The 17,729-nt window shown below is 52.2% G+C and overlaps 1 protein-coding gene across 1 annotated transcript; it reads left to right on the top strand.

Moving 5' to 3' along the window:
- The first annotated feature begins 2,597 nt into the window (after window positions 1-2,597).
- ESYT1 (extended synaptotagmin 1) lies at window positions 2,598-16,987 on the top strand. Its single transcript, XM_080810849.1, has 31 exons — window positions 2,598-3,068; window positions 4,691-4,732; window positions 4,898-5,032; window positions 5,160-5,233; window positions 5,360-5,432; window positions 5,592-5,681; window positions 5,858-5,913; window positions 7,169-7,292; window positions 7,387-7,563; window positions 7,691-7,773; window positions 8,069-8,117; window positions 8,243-8,329; window positions 8,414-8,506; window positions 8,731-8,802; window positions 8,982-9,068; window positions 10,537-10,686; window positions 11,014-11,166; window positions 11,295-11,471; window positions 11,634-11,716; window positions 11,816-11,864; window positions 11,973-12,062; window positions 12,175-12,270; window positions 12,546-12,617; window positions 12,710-12,796; window positions 14,567-14,707; window positions 14,819-14,967; window positions 15,060-15,158; window positions 15,241-15,372; window positions 15,457-15,562; window positions 15,795-15,844; window positions 16,039-16,987. The coding sequence occupies exons 1-31, from the start codon at window positions 2,679-2,681 to the stop codon at window positions 16,076-16,078; spliced, it is 3,306 nt and encodes a 1,101-aa protein (XP_080666975.1). The 5' UTR covers window positions 2,598-2,678; the 3' UTR covers window positions 16,079-16,987.
- Window positions 16,988-17,729: the final 742 nt, after the last annotated feature.

The raw sequence follows: 17,729 nt of genomic DNA on the forward strand, positions 1-17,729 counted from the left end.
CGATTCATCTATATTAAGAGTCTGCTATATTCTAGGCACCTCTTGAGGAGCTCCATAAGGGTAACAGAACTGGAGTAATGCATTGTAAGTAGAGCGGTTCTGCCATGTCTGAGTAGCACCACTCCTAAATATTCTGTGTTCTAAATGTAATTTTTAAAGAGGCCCATTGATAAACCAGTGGGGTAGCAGGGGGGAAAAAAAGGAAAAGACTGAGGGAAGACCTAATAGACATCTTCAAATATTTGAAGACCTCCCCAAAAGTTCCTGTCTTGCACAAGAGATAAATGGAGTTCCAGAAGACTAGTTAAGTACTTAATATAAGCCAAGGCACTATGGTAACACTTCACATGCATCGTCTCACCGACTGTGGGTAGTATTCTCGAACCTGTTTTGTAGAGGAGAGAGCAGGCATACCGAGAGTCTGCTGCCCAGGGTTCTGCAACTAGTAAGGTTTGGAGCCAGGAGTTTATTCAGGGAGTCTGACTCCAGACTTGACAGAAAATTCTAATGATAGAACTACTTTGCAGTAACTTTTGAGGAATAATAGAGGAAATTTCCTCAAATCTCGTTGTCCCTTCCATCTTGAGGAGAGGGCAAAGACTAGATTACCACGTGTAACCCTCTGCTTCCTCTAGGACATAAATGAAGTTTCCATACAGATGCAGATTGCAAATCCAGGAAGTCTTGGCGTTTTCCTCACTTACTTCTTTTAACATAATGGCCGTGCTTCCCCCCATTACTGATTTACTGCTTATCGCCACCAGGTGGCACCTGGACAGCAGAATTGTCTCTGGGCAGGGACCCACCCTGTTTACTTGTTCTGGTCCCTGCATTGCAGCTGCTGATCCTGTGGCTGCTGGGCCCCAGCTGGGAAGGCTTTTGTCTTCCAGAGACCGTCTTTAGTAGAAGGGTCTGATGATCGAGATGGGGTGAGAAAGTGGAGAAGGTTGGAAAGGAAACCCCATTGGTGGTGCTCTCCACCTCTAGTGAAGTGACCTGCTCCTTCTACTCTAGTACTTGGCACATTTCAGTTTACAGAGAGGTTTCCCTCTAAGGAGGCTCCCTCATTTTCTTGCTGTAGTTCTGCTTCATCAGTTGGTAAGCAGGTCACCCTTACCTCTTCCAAACTCGATGCACTCCTTCCCACCTGCTTACCTCTGAGAACATGGAAGATGTACACAGAAGATAGAAAGCTGTTCTCTATGTAGTTCTGCACACTGAAGGAAGCGCTCTAGATACTGTTAGCCTCAGGGAAGTAGAAAAGGGGAAGTGGGAAAATTTAAGATTAAGGGGGTAAGGCTGATCGGGGCTAGGTTTTGAACAGTGAAACAGTCTGATGAAATCTGTGCCCTGCAGAGGCAGATAGTATTTATCAGCTGCAGATCTGGGCTCTCCACCAATCAACCCTACTTCCCCTGCTGCACCAAACAGAAACACAAGCCCCATAAAAGATAATCGTTTTATGACCAACTCTTCCCTCCTGGGCTTCCAGTTTAGTTTCTAAGTTCCTGGACAACACCAGTAAGTGCAGTTAACTAGTAACAGTAGTTATCAGTATACCCTGCACTTCTCCCTTAAGCTTGCACAGCACAACATGGAATTGCAGTAGTTCTCCATCTGACTGTATTCCGAACTTTCCTTCTAACTCAGGCAGATAAGAAACAGAATTGTCTCATTACTCGTTTTCTCATTTTAATGTTCTAGCAGTTCCTCAGGGGCAGGAAATTCTTGGAAAATGTAATCAAATCCGTTGCAGCTGAGGCGTCCCCCTCCCCCCACCTTTTGCGAGCCAATTTAATTTGTCTTTTATGATAGAAATAACTACGTCTTGGAGAGTTCTAAAAAAAAATAAAGCCTCACTTCCTAGTCACGCTCTCTCTCTCTCTCCCTCTTCCTTGAAGGCTGGATAATCTCAACTCTGTAATTCTCGTATTTTCCAGTTTTTTTCTAGCTGTTCTTTGCACTGCACAAAGTAGAGGACAGGACAAGATAGCCAGGGTCGGTCATCGAACATTTTCATTCCACATAGGGTGTTTTCCTTTTCTTTTTTAAGGACAGCCAGGGAAACACTGAAGGATAAGTAATGTACTCAAGAGTATAAAGACTAGGGAAAACTGACAAATGAACATGTAGGAATTCTAGGCAAATCCTGCCAAACCGTGCGAATGGGGTGGAAGTAAATCCTGATCCTCCACAACCCCATCACTTCGCAACCCCAAGTCCCGGTAAAACAGTCATTGGCGGCGCGGCTCCGCGGCTCCGCATGACGTCATACCGCAGGCACTCCAATCCCACGTGGGGGAGCGCCTGGTCCGCCTCTCCTTAAATGGTACGTCACGCCTCCTTCTCTTTCTGACCAATCAAATGCCGCCCTTTAGCCTCTCTCCGACCTTTCCCGCCGTCCCAGACCGCCCATCTTGGCACGCCGGTCTAATCAAGGAGGTCCTGCCTCTCCCGAACCCTACCGGCTCCCGGCGGAAGAGGGGCAGGGTTTCTTTCTCTCGACTCCACCTTGGTCTGTGCAGCGACGGCCAACCCGAGCGGTCAGATGGAGGGGGCGTGGCTTAGGGTCCCCTCCCCCAGCGTGGGGTTTACTGTTTGCAGGGGGCAGCTGGGCGCTAGACCTAGCAACCTCTCTGCGGGGTGTGGGTTGGGCGGGTCCTCCCAGCGGTGGCATCATGGAGCGCTCTCCTGCCGACGGCTCCAGTCCCAGCCTCGTGGACCAGCCCTCTACTCCCTCCGACCCTTCTGACCAGCCCCCCGCTGCTCACGCAAAGCGGGACCTGGGTTCTGGGAACCAACCTGCCCGCCCAGGCGCGGCGGGTGAGGCCATGGCGTTGCTGACTTCGTTCGGGCGGCGGCTGCTGGTGCTGGTGCCGGTGTACCTGGCCGGCGCAGTGGGACTCAGCGTGGGTTTCGTGCTCTTCGGCCTTGCCCTCTACCTGGGCTGGCGCCGGGTCCGCGATGAGAAAGAACGGAGCCTTCGAGCAGCGCGGCAGCTGCTGGACGATGAGGAGCGGCTCACGGCGGAAACACTTTATATGAGCCATCGAGAACTACCTGCCTGGGTAAGCGAGCACCCTCCGAGCTGCATAGCCCCCCTAATAGTCCCCCGGTTCTAAGGGTCTTCCTCCTGTCCCTAAAGGCAGCTCCCCACGCTGGGACCATGGGAGGGAGACTCCCCTCTCGCTCTGCTAGCCACCTCCCTGCTGGGATGCGCCACTCTTGGGACCGAGTAGCCACTCTTCCCCCTCCCTCCTTTCCCCGCGTCCAGATCCCGATCCTTCTACAGAATCAGGACTTTTTCCTCTGCTCCTGGGCAAGCAGTAAGAACATCTGGGGAATCGGTCTCAGCCGTGGCTCTCCCTCCTAGCCATGCTCCTTGAGCGCTCCTCTTCTGGTGCCGCTCGCGCCTTCTGTTCCCGGACATCCCCGTTGCGGCTCAGAGGGTTCCCTCGTCTCTCCAGTCTTCCTTGAGACTTTTTTTTTTTTCTTTTTCCTATTTATGGCCATAATGTTCGCCCTTTTCCCGCTCTTATTCCTGGAGACCGGCCGGCACCCAGCCCAAGGAGCACTGCCCTGGAGAGCCGCCGCCCCCGACCGACCCCCCGGCCCTCGCCTTCCAGCCCCAGGCGGTTGGGCCGCAGCGCAGCAGAAGCGGCTGCGGGACGAAGGGCGGGGGTGCGGGGGGAGGGTAGTGCGACTGCTGCAGTGCCCGCTGCCCACACTCCACCGGCCCTGGTCGGCCCCACCCTTTTCCGGACTGTGCGCTGCGCTTGCTCGGTTGGGACCCGGACCCTAGGTCTGCACCCCCTAACCTCCTTCCTTCTCTCGGCCCTGCGGGGGCAGAGCCCGTTACCCGGCCCCTCCCTGCCTCCGCTTTCCTGCCCTTCCCAGCAGAGGTGCCAGTCTAGGGGGAGAATGGCAGAAGAGAAGAATCGAAGTTGACACTAGGCAGATAGGGCCATGCGGCGCAGGTCCGGGGCTGGAGAGGGGAAAGGGGGAGAAGTCCCAGGGGACGTGCAGCCCAGGCAGCAACTGTCTTTGTTCCTCCTACTCCTCATCATAGAAAGCCGTCTTCTTTCTGAAACAACTATCCCTCTTCCTCCCCAATACGAAGCACAGGTGTCCTTCTTTCCCATAAAAGGAGTCATACTGATAAAAAGAAGGAGGAGGAAAAAAAACAAAAACAAAAACCGGCTAGGGCCTAAATGGCTCTGCTGGCCCCTCCCCAACTCTAGGAGCTGCTTCCCCTCTTCACCTTCTGGGTGTAGAAGCTCTAGTTCGAGGTGAGGTGGGAAGGCTGCAAAAAGAAGCCAAGACTTCTCCAAATCCCAGGATTTCCTGCTTAAACTGATTTGTCAGGACCTCCCCCTCCAGAAAGAATGTGCCCTTCTCCTTCTCTCCCTCTCTGCTCCAGCAGCTGTCATCACTTCACATCCCCCAGCTGTCCACAAAGCAACCTTGTGTGGCCCACACCCCGTCAGGGCCCCCCATCAGAACTCCGTGCCCCCAAACCCTGTGGAGGAGTGAATGTTGTGGACATGCCAGCCCCTTCACACCGAATCCTGGGTGTGGGGAGGTCCTGCCACAGCTTCTGTTTCCTCTGCGGGCATGCGGCCCAGCATCCCGGTAGGAAACCACAGGTGGAAGGTGTGCTCATCTCTCCCTCTCCCTTCCTCACCTCTAGATCAGCTTTCCGGATGTGGAAAAGGCTGAGTGGCTAAATAAGGTGAGCACTGGCTTTTTCTTGAGTGGGTAATGGGATTTGTTTCTCTCGGCAGACCCTACCACACTTCAGGTCTAGCCCCAGTGCTCTCTGTGGGGAGGATTCCGAAGGAACTTGTCTTTAGGGGGAAGATTAGGCTCTCCTGTGACAGGTTCCCTCTCCTTCCAGATTGTGGCCCAGGTCTGGCCCTTCCTGGGCCAGTACATGGAGAAGCTTCTAGCTGAAACTGTGGCCCCAGCTGTTCGAGGCTCTAACACCCATCTGCAAACATTTACATTTACACGAGTGGAACTGGGTGAAAAGGTATGTGTGTAGGAAGGAAAGTAATGGGAGGAAGGAGACAGGGCAGGGAAGGTGGGGGGCCCGGAAGAGGCTGAGATACTCCTCCCTTTCCCTCTTCTCTCTCTGTTAAGAATTCATCTCTCCACAGCCATTGCGCATCGTAGGCGTCAAGGTTCACCCTGGTCGGAGCAAAGAACAGATCCTGTTGGATTTGAACATCAGGTAATACCCCTCATTCTTCCAGCCCCCTCTTCAGCAGGATCCTGGTCACTCTGACAGCTTCATTCCCCCTCCCCCCATTTCAGCCCGGTACCAACCCTCTTTGTTCTCTTCCTTATCAACTGCCAGCTATGTAGGTGATGTGCAGATTGACGTGGAAGTGAAGAAATATTTCTGCAAAGCAGGAGTCAAAGGCATGCAGGTAGGGCAGATGTCAGGGGTCCCCATAATAGGGAGCCTTTGCCCTAAATTTCATCAGATATGGGAAGTGGGAGGTTTGGAAAAACCAAGGCTGGGAAAGTTTGGGACAGAAAGAAGGCGTTTTGTGGAGAAATGGTCTGTTCTTCTCCTCTTGCCCCAGCTGCATGGTGTCTTACGGGTGATTCTTGAGCCTCTCATGGGGGACCTTCCTATCGTGGGAGCTGTGTCGATGTTCTTCATCCGACGTCCGGTAAGGGAAAACACTGAGGGGCATGGGGGAGCAGGGAAACCAGAGAAGATTGGGAGGGAGAGGGTGGCCAGCTCTGGGGCTTGGGGGAGGAAAGCCTGAGGGGTCTGGCAACTGTTGGATGGGTGTGACCATGCCACCAGGTGCTCTCTCCTGACTCCCCTGCTCTTTCCTTCCAGACCCTTGATATCAACTGGACGGGGATGACCAATCTGCTGGATATCCCAGGACTCAGGTGTCAAGGATTTATTTTTAATTAATTAATTAATTATTTTTTAAACTTTTTTTTTTAAGATTTTATTTATTTATTTGACAGAGATCACAAGTAGGCAGAGAGGCAGGCAGATAGAGAGAGGAGGAAGCAGGCCCCCCACGGAGCAGAGAGCCCGATGTGGGACTCGATCCCAAGACCCTGGGATCATGACCCGAGCCGAAGGCAGAGGCTTTAACCCACTGAGCCACCCGGGCGCCCCATATTTATTTATTTTTAAGATTTTATTTGTTTATTTGACAAAGAGAGATCACAAGTGCACAGAGAGGCAGGCAGGGAGAGAGAGAGGGAAGGGGGCTCCCTACTGAGCAGAGAGCCCGATCCCAGGACCCTGAGATCATAACCTGAGCCGAAGGCAGAGGCTTAATCCACTGAGCCACCCAGGCACCCGGATTTATTGAGCACCTAAATGTTCCAGCCCTGAGCTTTGGGTTTTCGGGATACAAAACAGTAAAAGAGGGGTGCCCGGGTGGCTCAGTCGTTAAGCATCTGCCTTCAGCTCAGGTCATGATCCCAGGGTCCTGGGATCCAGCTCCTCATTGGGTTCCCTGCTCCTCAGGAAGCCTGCTTCTCCCTTTCCCACTCCCCCTGCTTGTGTTCCCTCTCTCGCTGTCTCTCCCTCTGTCAAATAAATAAGTAAAATATTAAAAACAACAAAAAACAGTAAAAGATGCAGCCAGTACCCTCCAGAAACCTTGATCATCCTAGCTGGAGAGATGACAGATACCCCTGAGAAGTTCCATACTGTGATTTTCTCCTGTGGGGGAGCATGCAGGGTAGAGTGAAGAGGGCTGCAGGCTTCTCCGCAGGGGTAGACAGAAAAAGAAGAGCTGAGATGGCAGTGAAGGTTCAGAGTAGTAGGTGAGGAATTGGGGTAAAAGAGTAGCAAAAAACTATTTTTTTTTCTTAAGATTTCATTTATTTATTTGACAGAGACAAACCAAGAGAGAGAACACAAGCAGGAGGAGTGGGAGAGGGAGAAACAGGCCTCCCTTTGAGCAGGGAGCCCGATGTGGGGCTCAGTCCCAGGACCCCGGGATCATGACCTGAGCCAAAGGCAGATGCTTAACGACTGAGCCACCCAGGCACCGAAAAAAGGATTTTCAAGAAAGGATGTTCCTCTAGCTTTAGGCATATCTTAGTTGTGGGAAACAGCTGGGGCTGGGGGTATATTGGAAGTTGGAGCCACACTCACCTCCTTTTCTGCTCCCTCATCCAGCTCCCTCTCTGACACCATGATCATGGATTCCATTGCTGCCTTCCTTGTGTTGCCCAACCGATTATTGGTGCCCCTTGTGCCTGACCTTCATGATGTGGCCCAGTTGCGTTCCCCTCTGCCCAGGGTATGGCCTCTCCCCCATCTGACAGATCGTCCTCTCAGGAACCTCGTGCTGGGTCCTCGTGCTGGGTTTCTCATGATCTGATTCCTCTGCACAGGGCATTATTCGGATTCACCTGCTGGCTGCCCGAGGTTTGGGCTCCAAGGACAAATATGTGAAGGGCCTGATTGAGGGCAAGTCAGACCCCTATGCACTGGTGCGAGTGGGCACCCAGGCATTCTGCAGTCAAGTCATTGATGAGGACCTCAATCCCCAGTGGGGAGAAACTTATGAGGTGGGAGAGCTGAGGAGTGGGGCTGTCAGATGGGGGGGTGTGTGTCCTGGGGGCCATGAGAGAAGATGCTCATCGGGTGATCCTCACAGTGTAGCTGGTGAGACCTTTCTCCCTGTGTGTGCTTCAGGTGATGGTACACGAGGTCCCAGGGCAGGAGATTGAGGTGGAGGTGTTTGACAAGGATCCAGACAAAGATGACTTTCTGGGCAGGTGAGATTACGTGTGTTAGGATTCTAAAGCCTCAGTGCTACCAGGGTTGCAGAGGTCATTATAATGCTTTTCCAGCCCTGAGAACTGTGTATCATTTTCCTTCCCGACCTCCCCACCCCTTTGCCTCCACCACACACGCACGTGAACACACACATAAGTAACTATTGATTATAAGAAGGGAGTGTGAGAGTCGCCATTTATTTCTAGGTGGGTGAGTGGAAGGCCAATGACATGCTCCTAATTTCCACACACTCCCTTTTCTCCACTCACTGTCACCCCTCCCTACCCCCTCCAGGATGAAGCTGGACGTAGGGAAGGTGCTGCAGGCTGGAGTACTGGACGATGTAAGTTGAGAGCAGAGGAAGAGGGTGGCCTCACCCACTGGGCTGACAGGAGTTGCTACATTGGTGGGGAAAGAGTTGTGTGAATATCTGATCTGCTATACCTCACTTTCTTCTTCTCCCTCCAGTGGTTTCCTCTGCAAGGCGGGCAAGGCCAAGTTCACTTAAAGCTAGAATGGCTGTCACTTTTGCCAAATGCAGAAAAACTAGAGCAGGTAACCAACATGGGAAACAGGAAGCTGGAAATACAGGGGACATGAGGGCAAGGGTCTGACTACTCCCACCCCTCTTCTCTCCAGGTTCTGCAGTGGAATCGAGGAGTCTCCTCCCGCCCAGAGCCCCCATCGGCTGCCATCTTAGTTGTCTATCTGGATCGGGCCCAGGATCTCCCTGTGAGTGTGGATTCTGAGGGCAACTGAACAGGAAGCTCTGGATGTAGCTTTCCCAGCCCCACTCTTGCCCCCACCCCACTCAGCTGCAGAAGCAGCAGCATGTAACACAAGGGTTCCAAGGAGGGGATCACAGCCACCTCGGAAAAGATTGAAAGCCCACCTTCCTTCACTGAGACAAAACCAAAAACACCCAAGATGGTGACTTCTGAATTCTACCCCCACAGCTGAAGAAGGCGAACAAGGAACCCAACCCCATGGTACAATTGTCAATTCAGGATATGACCCAGGAGAGCAAGGTGAGGGCCAGGGCGGCATTGTGGGAGATTGTGTGTGCGTGTGCGCATGCACGTCTGGTTGGGAGGGCTGTTCTTAGGAGGACGTCTCCCCTTGGGCTACCTGTAAAGGCAAAGGCTTTCTGGAGAAACAGGACTGGTACTGTGGCACATATCCTTACTCCCATCCTGTGCCCCTCCAGGCTGTCTACTGCACCAATAGCCCGGTGTGGGAGGAGGCTTTCCGGTTTTTCCTACAAGACCCTCGAAGCCAGGAGCTCGATGTGCAGGTGAGATAATCACCTACCGAGCCCCTTCTAAATACCCTGTTCTGCCTTCCCAGGTCTTCATCACGTCCCCCTCTCTCTCCCCTTTGATTATATTCCAGTCTATCTACTTAGACTCTCCATCTCCATGCTCCCTGCTCTTCCCCAGTGATCTCTCTAGAATCATTTTTTTTTTAAGGATTTTATTTATTTGATAGAGACACAGCAAGAGAGGGAACATAAGCAGGGGGAGTGGGAGAAGGAGAAGCAGGCTTCTGGCAGAGTAGGGAGCCCGATGCGGGGCTGGATCCCAGGATCCTGTGATCATGACCTGAGCTGAAGGCAGATGCTTAATGTCTGAGCCACGCAGGCGCCCCAGAATCATTACTTTTTATGATTTTATCTTGGAGTGTGTGCGTGTGCAAATGGGAGGAGAGGCAGAGCCAGAGAGAGAACCTCAATGAAACTCCCTGCTGAGTGCAGAGCCTGGTGTAGGGCTTGATCCCAGGACCCTGAGGTTGTGACCTGAGCCAAAACAAAGAGTAGGTCAACCGATAGCTACCCAGGCACCACTCTAGAATCATTTTCTTTTTCTTACGATTTTATGTATTTATTTGACATAGATCACAAGTAGGCAGAGAGAGAGGAGGAAGCAGGCTCCCTGCCAAGCAGAGAGCCTGATGTGGGGCTCGATCCCAGGACCCTGGGATCATGACCTGAGCCGGAGGCGGAGGCTTAACCCACTGAGCCACCAGGCACCCCTAGAATCATTCTTTATAGGAGCGCCTGGCTGGCTCAGTTGAAGAGTGTGCAACTCCTGATCTTGGGGATAGGAATTCAAGCCCTATGTCGGGTATGGAGATTACTTAATAAGCTTTTTTAAAAAAAGATTTTAGGGAGCCTGCCCCCCCACCCGCACTTGCCTCTCTGCCTACTTGTGATCTCTGTCAAATAAATAAAATCTCTTTAAAAAATAAAATTTTAGGGACGCCTGGGTGGCTCAGTTGGTTAAGCCGCTGCCTTCGGCTCAGGTCATGATCCCAGTGTCCTGGGATCGAGTCCCACATTGGGCTCCTTGCTCGGCAGGGAGCCTGCTTCTCTCGCTGCCTCTGCCTGCCTCTCTGCCTGCTTGTGTGTACTCTCTCTCTCTCTCTCTGGCAAATAAATAAAATCTTTAAAAAAAAATTTTAAAAATAAAATTTTAAAAGAAGATTTTATTTAGAGAGAATAAGAGCAAGAGTGGAGGGGAGAGTGGCAAATAGGGAGAAGCAGACTTCCCACTGAGCAAGGAGCCCCCTGTGAGACTTGATCCCAGGACCTGAGCAGAAGGCAGACACTTAACCGACTGAGTCACCCACGTGCCCTAGATTAATTCTTTATAACTGAGTTGTATACTTAAAAAGAGTGATTTTTACGGCAAATAATGCCTCATTGAAGTTATTGAGTATGTCTGTTTTCCACTTCACTACATCCCTTCTTCCTGTGCCTTTAGGTGAAGGACGACTCCAGGGCTCTCACATTAGGGGCACTGACCCTGCCTCTGGCTCGCCTGCTGACTGCCCCCGAACTCACCTTGGATCAGTGGTTCCAGCTCAGCAGCTCTGGCTCAAACTCCAGGCTCTACATGAAATTGGTTATGAGGGTATGGAGACAGAGAAAATGCTGGAGGTGGTGAGGGGCCTGGTAGATTCCTTGGTATGAAGAATAAAGAAGAGGAATCCTCTAAGATCTAATGAGCTAGTGTATGTGGAAGCATCTAGCAGACACACAAAAACGTCTGTTGACCAGACTGGGGAAGAAATGGTGTTTGAGTAGGATGAGTATGGCAGAAACCCTCTAGAGATGAGCCCAGCCAAGGCAGGGACCTGCTTCCCCTGTCCCAGCCTCTGCTCTGCCCCCAACCCCACATCCCTTGCCTGCTGGTGCTAGCTGCACTTCTTTGATTGGACAATTACACCACTCTCCCTAGATCTTGTACTTGGATTCATCAGAAGTGCACTTTCCCACTGTGCCTGGAACTCCTGGGGCTTGGGACCTGGACGAGAGCCCCCAGACAGGCAGCAGCGTGGATGTTCCACCTCGACCTTCTCACACTACTCCTGAGAGTCACTTTGGGATGGAGGTGAGTCTAGATATAGAAAGGAAGAGGTAGGATCTGTTGCCTAAGCATGTGCAAAAGCCTGTTTGGGGCTGGTTTTAATAGGTCTCTCTCTACCTACTGTCTGGTGCTTCTGTCTGTCCCTTTTGCAGAATGTGCTTCGGATCCATGTATTAGAGGCCCAGGATCTGATCGCCAAAGACCGTTTCCTGGGGGGACTGGTGAAGGGCAAGTCAGACCCCTATGTCAAACTAAAGCTGGCAGGACGAAGCTTCCGGAGCCGTGTTGTTCGGGAAGATCTCAATCCCCGCTGGAATGAGGTTTTTGAGGTCAGAACTGCGCGGCCAGGACTCCTCCAAGTCCCTTCTCCTTCTTCCCTCTAGCTCTGAGAGTGGTCCAAAAGCCCTCTGGGGTTCAGGTGGTTGAGGGTGAGGTTCCCAGTCATTTGAAGAAGAAAAAGAATCCGACTTCGCACTGTTTTCTCTCTCTAGGTGATTGTCACGTCAATTCCAGGCCAAGAGCTAGACATTGAAGTTTTTGACAAGGACCTGGACAAGGATGACTTTCTGGGCAGGTGAGAGGATGGGAGTCCAGAGGGGAAGACAAAGGTTTTGGGGAGATGGACACTTGGCTGTGACCACTGGCCTCTTCTTTTAATTTTTCTCCTCTCCAGGTGCAAAGTGAGTCTCACCTCAGTCCTGAATACAGGCTTCCTAGATGAGGTGAGCAAGGAATTACAAGCCATAATCCCTCCTATCTTGACCCATGTCTCAATCTCCTAGTCCCTCTGTCCCCACATCCCCAAGGCTTAAGCCTGCCTATGCCCACAGTGGCTGACCCTGGAGGACGTGCCATCTGGCCGCCTGCACTTGCGTCTGGAGCGTCTGACACCCCGGCCCACGGCTGCTGAGTTAGAGGAGGTAGGGACGGGACTCCGGGTGGGTCATGGCGAACACTCCTGTCCTTCTCCCAGGCATGGCCGGGCCACGGCGCATCCATCACAGGTACCCCAGCCCGCGTGTCCTCCCGCAGGTGCTGCAGGTGAACAGTCTGATCCAGACGCAGAAGAGCGCAGAGCTGGCGGCGGCCCTGCTGTCTGTGTATGTGGAGCGGGCGGACGAGCTGCCGGTGAGAGCCGCTCCCCGCACCCCATAGCTCCCTGGTCCTTCCTCCGCCTCCCTCAGGTTTGGATGCTCCAAGGGATATTTGGAATAATAAATTCCAAATTCCTCTTTCCCAGGGTGGTTCTGGGGTGGGAAGAATGGTCTGTTGAAGGCCAAGAGGGTAGTGGCTGTCAAGTGACCATGGGGATGTGATCTGGGAGGGGAGTGGGAGATCTGCCTCACTAGGTATCTCAGTTCAAGACCATATTTAATAGTCAATGCACTGTTCTCTCTCTCCAGCTCCGGAAAGGGACCAAGCCTCCCAGCCCTTACGCTACTCTCACCGTCGGAGACACTTCTCATAAGACGAAGGTATTAGGAAGTGCCGCAGGGCTGTCTGGGAGGGCTGAGAAACGCAGAGGAGAACGTTCCAAGCACTGACCTTAACCCCTCATCTCCACCAGACAATTGCCCAAACCTCAGCCCCTGTCTGGGACGAGAGTGCCTCCTTTCTCATCAAGAGACCACACACCGAGAGCCTGGAGCTGCAGGTACCACAAATTCATACTGTGAACATTTTGCCACCGCGGGCAAGTCACTGAACCAGGCGTAAGGAGAAAAGATTTAGTTCCTATCTTTATGGAGCTCACACTCTCTTTGGGGAGAAGAATAACCAAGAAAAACTTCCAGACTGACAAACCGCTGAGGTAAAAGGCACTGTGGGGAAAAGGAGGGCTTCTACCTCAGATGAGGGGGAAAGGTGGAGGTAGTAGTAGCGGTAGCCCTAGACGACCCCTGAGCTTAAGGGGAAACAGGATGTGACCAAGAAGAGAAGGAATAGTCTCAGGCTGAGAAGGGAATGAGGACAAAGAAGGCAAACTGTAGATCACAGAGGCAGACAGGAGCAGGATCAAAAGGGCTCTTGACTGTTATGCTAAGAATGTGGATTTACCCTAAAGGCATAGGGGAATATTTGAAGGAGTGAGGGGTGACATACCCAGATTTGCACTTTACAAAGATCGTGCTGACGGCAGGGTGAAGGGTGGACTGAAGGAAGATGGTGCTGGAGGCAGGGAGGTCAGCTAACAGGCTATGAAGCAAGACATGACGAAGGGCAGTGGTATTTAGTGGTGGTTATTTTGACATGGGAGAAGGAACAAAGAACAGCCTAGACATGAACTCCTGGATTTTTAGCCTGGGGCGGCGGGACAGAGAAGGGTGCCACTGCCAACACAGGGAATGGCCAAAGCAGGAGTGCTTGAATTTGAGACCTCTGAGATCATCCAAAGGGAAACAGCTATCCAGAAGGTAGATCTGTCGCCCGCTATGGGGTTCTCACCGCTCCTTCGTTTGAGCGCCAAGCACACGTAGCACCTGTAGTCCCGGGTGTGCAGGAGCACCCTGAGGGCCTACAGAGAGTGAGAAGACAAAGGAGGGACATGCTGAGCATGGCAGCAGTGACAGAGCAGACAGAGGAAGAGGAGCCCTGCAAAGGGCCTGAGGTGTAACAGGGGCAATGGGGTATTCGCCAGGAGAGAAGGGGGTATGGAAGCCAAAGAAGAGTGTCTGAAAAGATAGGAAGTGGCCAGATGTTACCGAGAAAATGAAATGAGATGACTGAGAATGACTGGCGTTGAGGTAACAGATTAGAGCAACTTTAGTGGCAAGCACGGAGTAGAAACTAGATTTCAGGGGGTTCAAGGGTGAATAAAGGTAAAGAGATATGGGAGCAGGGAGAGGGTGGTAGAGGTAATACAGGTGTGCTTCTCCTCTTCTGGAGTGTGAGTCAAATACCCTCTAAAGTTGATAAAGTAATAAGTTGAGAATTACATGAACAGAAATCAAGAGACCTTAAAATAGTGTAACTGTTAACAACACTAGCAGAGGTAGAGAAGATAAGTCAATGAGCTCCACTCCTTACCTTGCACCACAGGGAATCAGGAGATACGAAAGCTGGCAAATAGTGACAGAGAGATACAGGCATATTAGCTAGAATTATTCTGGAACTCAGAAGACAGGAAAGGTTTGCAGGTCATTACATCTGGAGTGTGGAAATGGGGGTTAGGTGGGCAGGAACCCTGTAATTCCATTTTTGCTGTTCTTTTTCTCCACACTGTGCAGCAGCTACAGCCCTGGGGTGTAATTTGTGAAAGTTCAGGAAGTAGAGAGGGCACAGTCTAGTCTGGCTAGGAAAGGAAGGGAAGCGGGGCCAGCAACATGGCTGCTGTGTGGCCATCACAAAGGGGAATCTCTCTCCAAAACTACCCAAGTGTTTGGACCTAGAATACCAGGGTTAAATCATCTGTCTCTTGATTCCACAGGTCCGGGGTGAGGGGACAGGCACACTGGGCTCGTTCTCCCTGCCCCTCTCGGAGCTACTCGTGGCTGACCAGCTCTGCCTGGACCGTTGGTTTACACTTAACAATGGTCAAGGGCAGGTGCTACTGAGAGCACAGCTGGGGGTGAGTAGCAGGGGGTGACGGGCCGAGGGGGACAGAGACCAGGGCCTATGTTCTCATAGCCAGGGAGCTGAGCAAGACTTGGCCCAGCTCACAGCTCTCTCGCCTCCCCAGATCCTGGTGTCCCAGCACTCAGGCGTGGAAGCACACAGCCACAGCCACAGCTCCTCCTCGCTGAGTGAAGAACCGGAGCTCTGGGGGGGACTCCCTCACAGCACCTCCTCGGCCCCGGAGCTGCGGCAGCGCCTGACACATGGGGACAGGTGAGGGGCTAGGCCAGAAAGACTGCGTGCGCTCAGGAGTATGAAGGATGAGCTCCGGGCTCCCGGGGCACTATCTCCGTCTCTCCCCACAGTCCCCTGGAGGCTCCGGCCGGGCCCCTAGGCCAGGTGCGACTGACCGTCTGGTACTACAGCGAAGAGCGAAAGCTGGTCAGCATTGTTCATAGCTGCCGGTGAGACCCCTCTGCCCTCCCCTCCTGCCCCCCCGGCCAACCTCCCCTTGGGCTGCCTTCTTACCTTTAGCTTCCTGTGCAGGGCCCTTCGACAGAATGGACGGGATGCCCCTGACCCCTACGTTTCACTGTTGCTACTGCCAGACAAGAACCGGGGTACCAAGCGGAAAACCTCACAGAAGAAGAGGACCCTAAACCCTGAATTCAACGAACGGTCAGTCAGCAGGCATTCAGGTGAAGAGAAGGGCAGCTCGGGAAGGAACCCCTGCCCCTAATGCCCAGTGCCCCCCCTCCCCAGATTTGAGTGGGAACTGCCCCTAGATGAGGCCCTGAGGCGAAAGCTGGATGTCTCTGTGAAGTCTAATTCCTCCTTCATGTCAAGGGAGCGTGAGCTGCTGGGGAAGGTAAGAGGGTGAGGGTGAGCAAGGTGAAGGTAAGGCTTGGAAGCTGCTGGGAGCAAGTCCGTTGTCCCTCAGGGACCCGGGGAGGAAGCACCGCAGTGACACTACTATACATATGACCTGATCCCCTTGGCACTGGTTTGGAGCAGGAGTGTGTAATGATGGGACGTGGTCTTTGGAGATCTCAAGGTAACATCCGTACCACCCCCCCCCCACCCCGCCTCCTCCAATGCAGGTGCAGCTGGACCTTGCTGAGATAGACCTTTCCCAGGGAGCGGCCCAGTGGTGAGTACCCGGTGGGCTGGGGGTGGGCCTGGCTGTGTAAGCCAGAGAAATCCCAGTCCCGGGCAGGGAGAAGAGCATGTGTTCTGAGGTGAGAACCACTGATTCTCTGCAGTCCAAGAGCCCTTGGCTCATGCTTCATTTCTTGGAGGACACAAGTCCCCTTTCTACCTGAGCCTTCTCTGCTTCTTCCCCAGGTATGACCTCATGGATGACAAGGACAAGGGCAGCTCCTAGGAGCCAAAGATTCCCAGCCTGACCACCATCTCCATGCCTTGCCCCTCACTGCATCACCACCTTGATGTGATGAGCCTAAAGCTAGGGCCCGAGGGCAGAGCCTGTGCCCCTCAGCCCTCTCACCTCCCAGGCCCGTGCTGGGGCCTTTGCTTGACCAAAGAGGAGGACCACATGTCACCCCTTACTGCATGGCCTTGATCCTTCTGGGCTCCTGGGGCAGAAACCTGAGCTGGCTGTTTCCCGCTCTGCCTGCACATTCTCCTCCTTGGTCCCTCCGCCTCAGGGCCTTCTGTACCTGTGCCTGGCAACTGGCAGCACTAGCAGCGGCCTTCGCTTATGCCAAATACAGCTTCTGGAAAGACCTTTTCTCCTTAAGCGGACAGCCACCTTCTTCCCTACCATGAACAGTCAGGGAGGGCAAACGTGTGGATGGGAAGGTAGACGGGCTAACCATTCAAGCCAAGAGCCTCTGGGACTAGTGTGTGTCATCAGCATACGGTGACCCAGACCCCCGAGTCCAGTTCTGCCCCCACTTCTCAAGTCTTTCCCGAAAATTACACCTGCTGTGACGACCAGGGCAGTCTCTTGATGCACTCTGGGAACCAGAACGCTTAGCCACTACTTGAAGACGTGGAGAGAACCTCTGTCTTAGGGCTTCTGGCTGGTGCCGTGCAGCCTTGGGAGGACGGGAGGCAGCAGGGCCAGTATCGGTTCAGGTACCTAAGCTGTTAACTCACTGACTAGAACTAAATCTCTTGGTTTTGCACCAACTCTGCCAACCCACTGTACCTTATATTAAACGTTATACTCAAACCAGCTGTGGCTCTTTTCTTTAAGGAAAAGGAATTTAGCCTACCATTATTATTTGCCGATGACATGGTACGTAGAGAAAATCCTTAAGACTCCACCAAAAAAACTGAGAACTAAAAGTTCAGTAAAATTGTAGGATACAAAGTCAACATACAAAAATCTGTTGCATTTCTATACACTAATAGCTATTAGATAAAACAATCCCATTTACAGGTGCTTCAAAGAGAATGAAATACCTACAAATAAATTTAACCAAGGAGGTGAAAGATCCATACAGTGAAAACTATATGATATTAAGGAAAGGAACTGAAGATACAGAAGCCATTCCATGCTCAGGGACTGCAAGTATTGTTAAAATGTCCACACTTCCCAGAACAAACTACAGAGTCAATGCAATCCCTATCAAAAAATCCAATGGCGGGGCGCCTGGGTGGCTCAGTGGGTTAAAGCCTCTGCCTTCGGCTCAGGTCATGATCCCAAGGTCCTGGGATGGAGTCCCACATCGGGCGCTCTGCTCACCAGGGAGCCTGCTTCCTCCTCTCTCTCTGCCTGCCTCTCTGCCTACTTGTGATCTGTCAAATAAATAAAATCTTAAAAAAAAAAAAATCCAATGGAATCTTTCACAGAAATAAACAATCCCAAAATCTGTATGGAACCACAAAAGTCCCCAAACAGCCAAAGCAATCTTGAGAAAGAACAAAGCTAGATGCATCACACTCCTTGACCTCCAACTATAGTATAAAGTTATAGTAATCAAATCGGTATGGTGTTGGCATAAAAACACACAGAACAACAGAAAGCCCAGAAACAAACCCTTTCAGGCTTCCCCTGCTACCTGAAA

The sequence above is a fragment of the Martes martes genome (genome assembly GCF_963455335.1).
Source record: "Martes martes genome assembly, chromosome: 8".
In the NCBI taxonomy this organism is placed as follows: Eukaryota; Metazoa; Chordata; class Mammalia; order Carnivora; family Mustelidae; genus Martes; species Martes martes.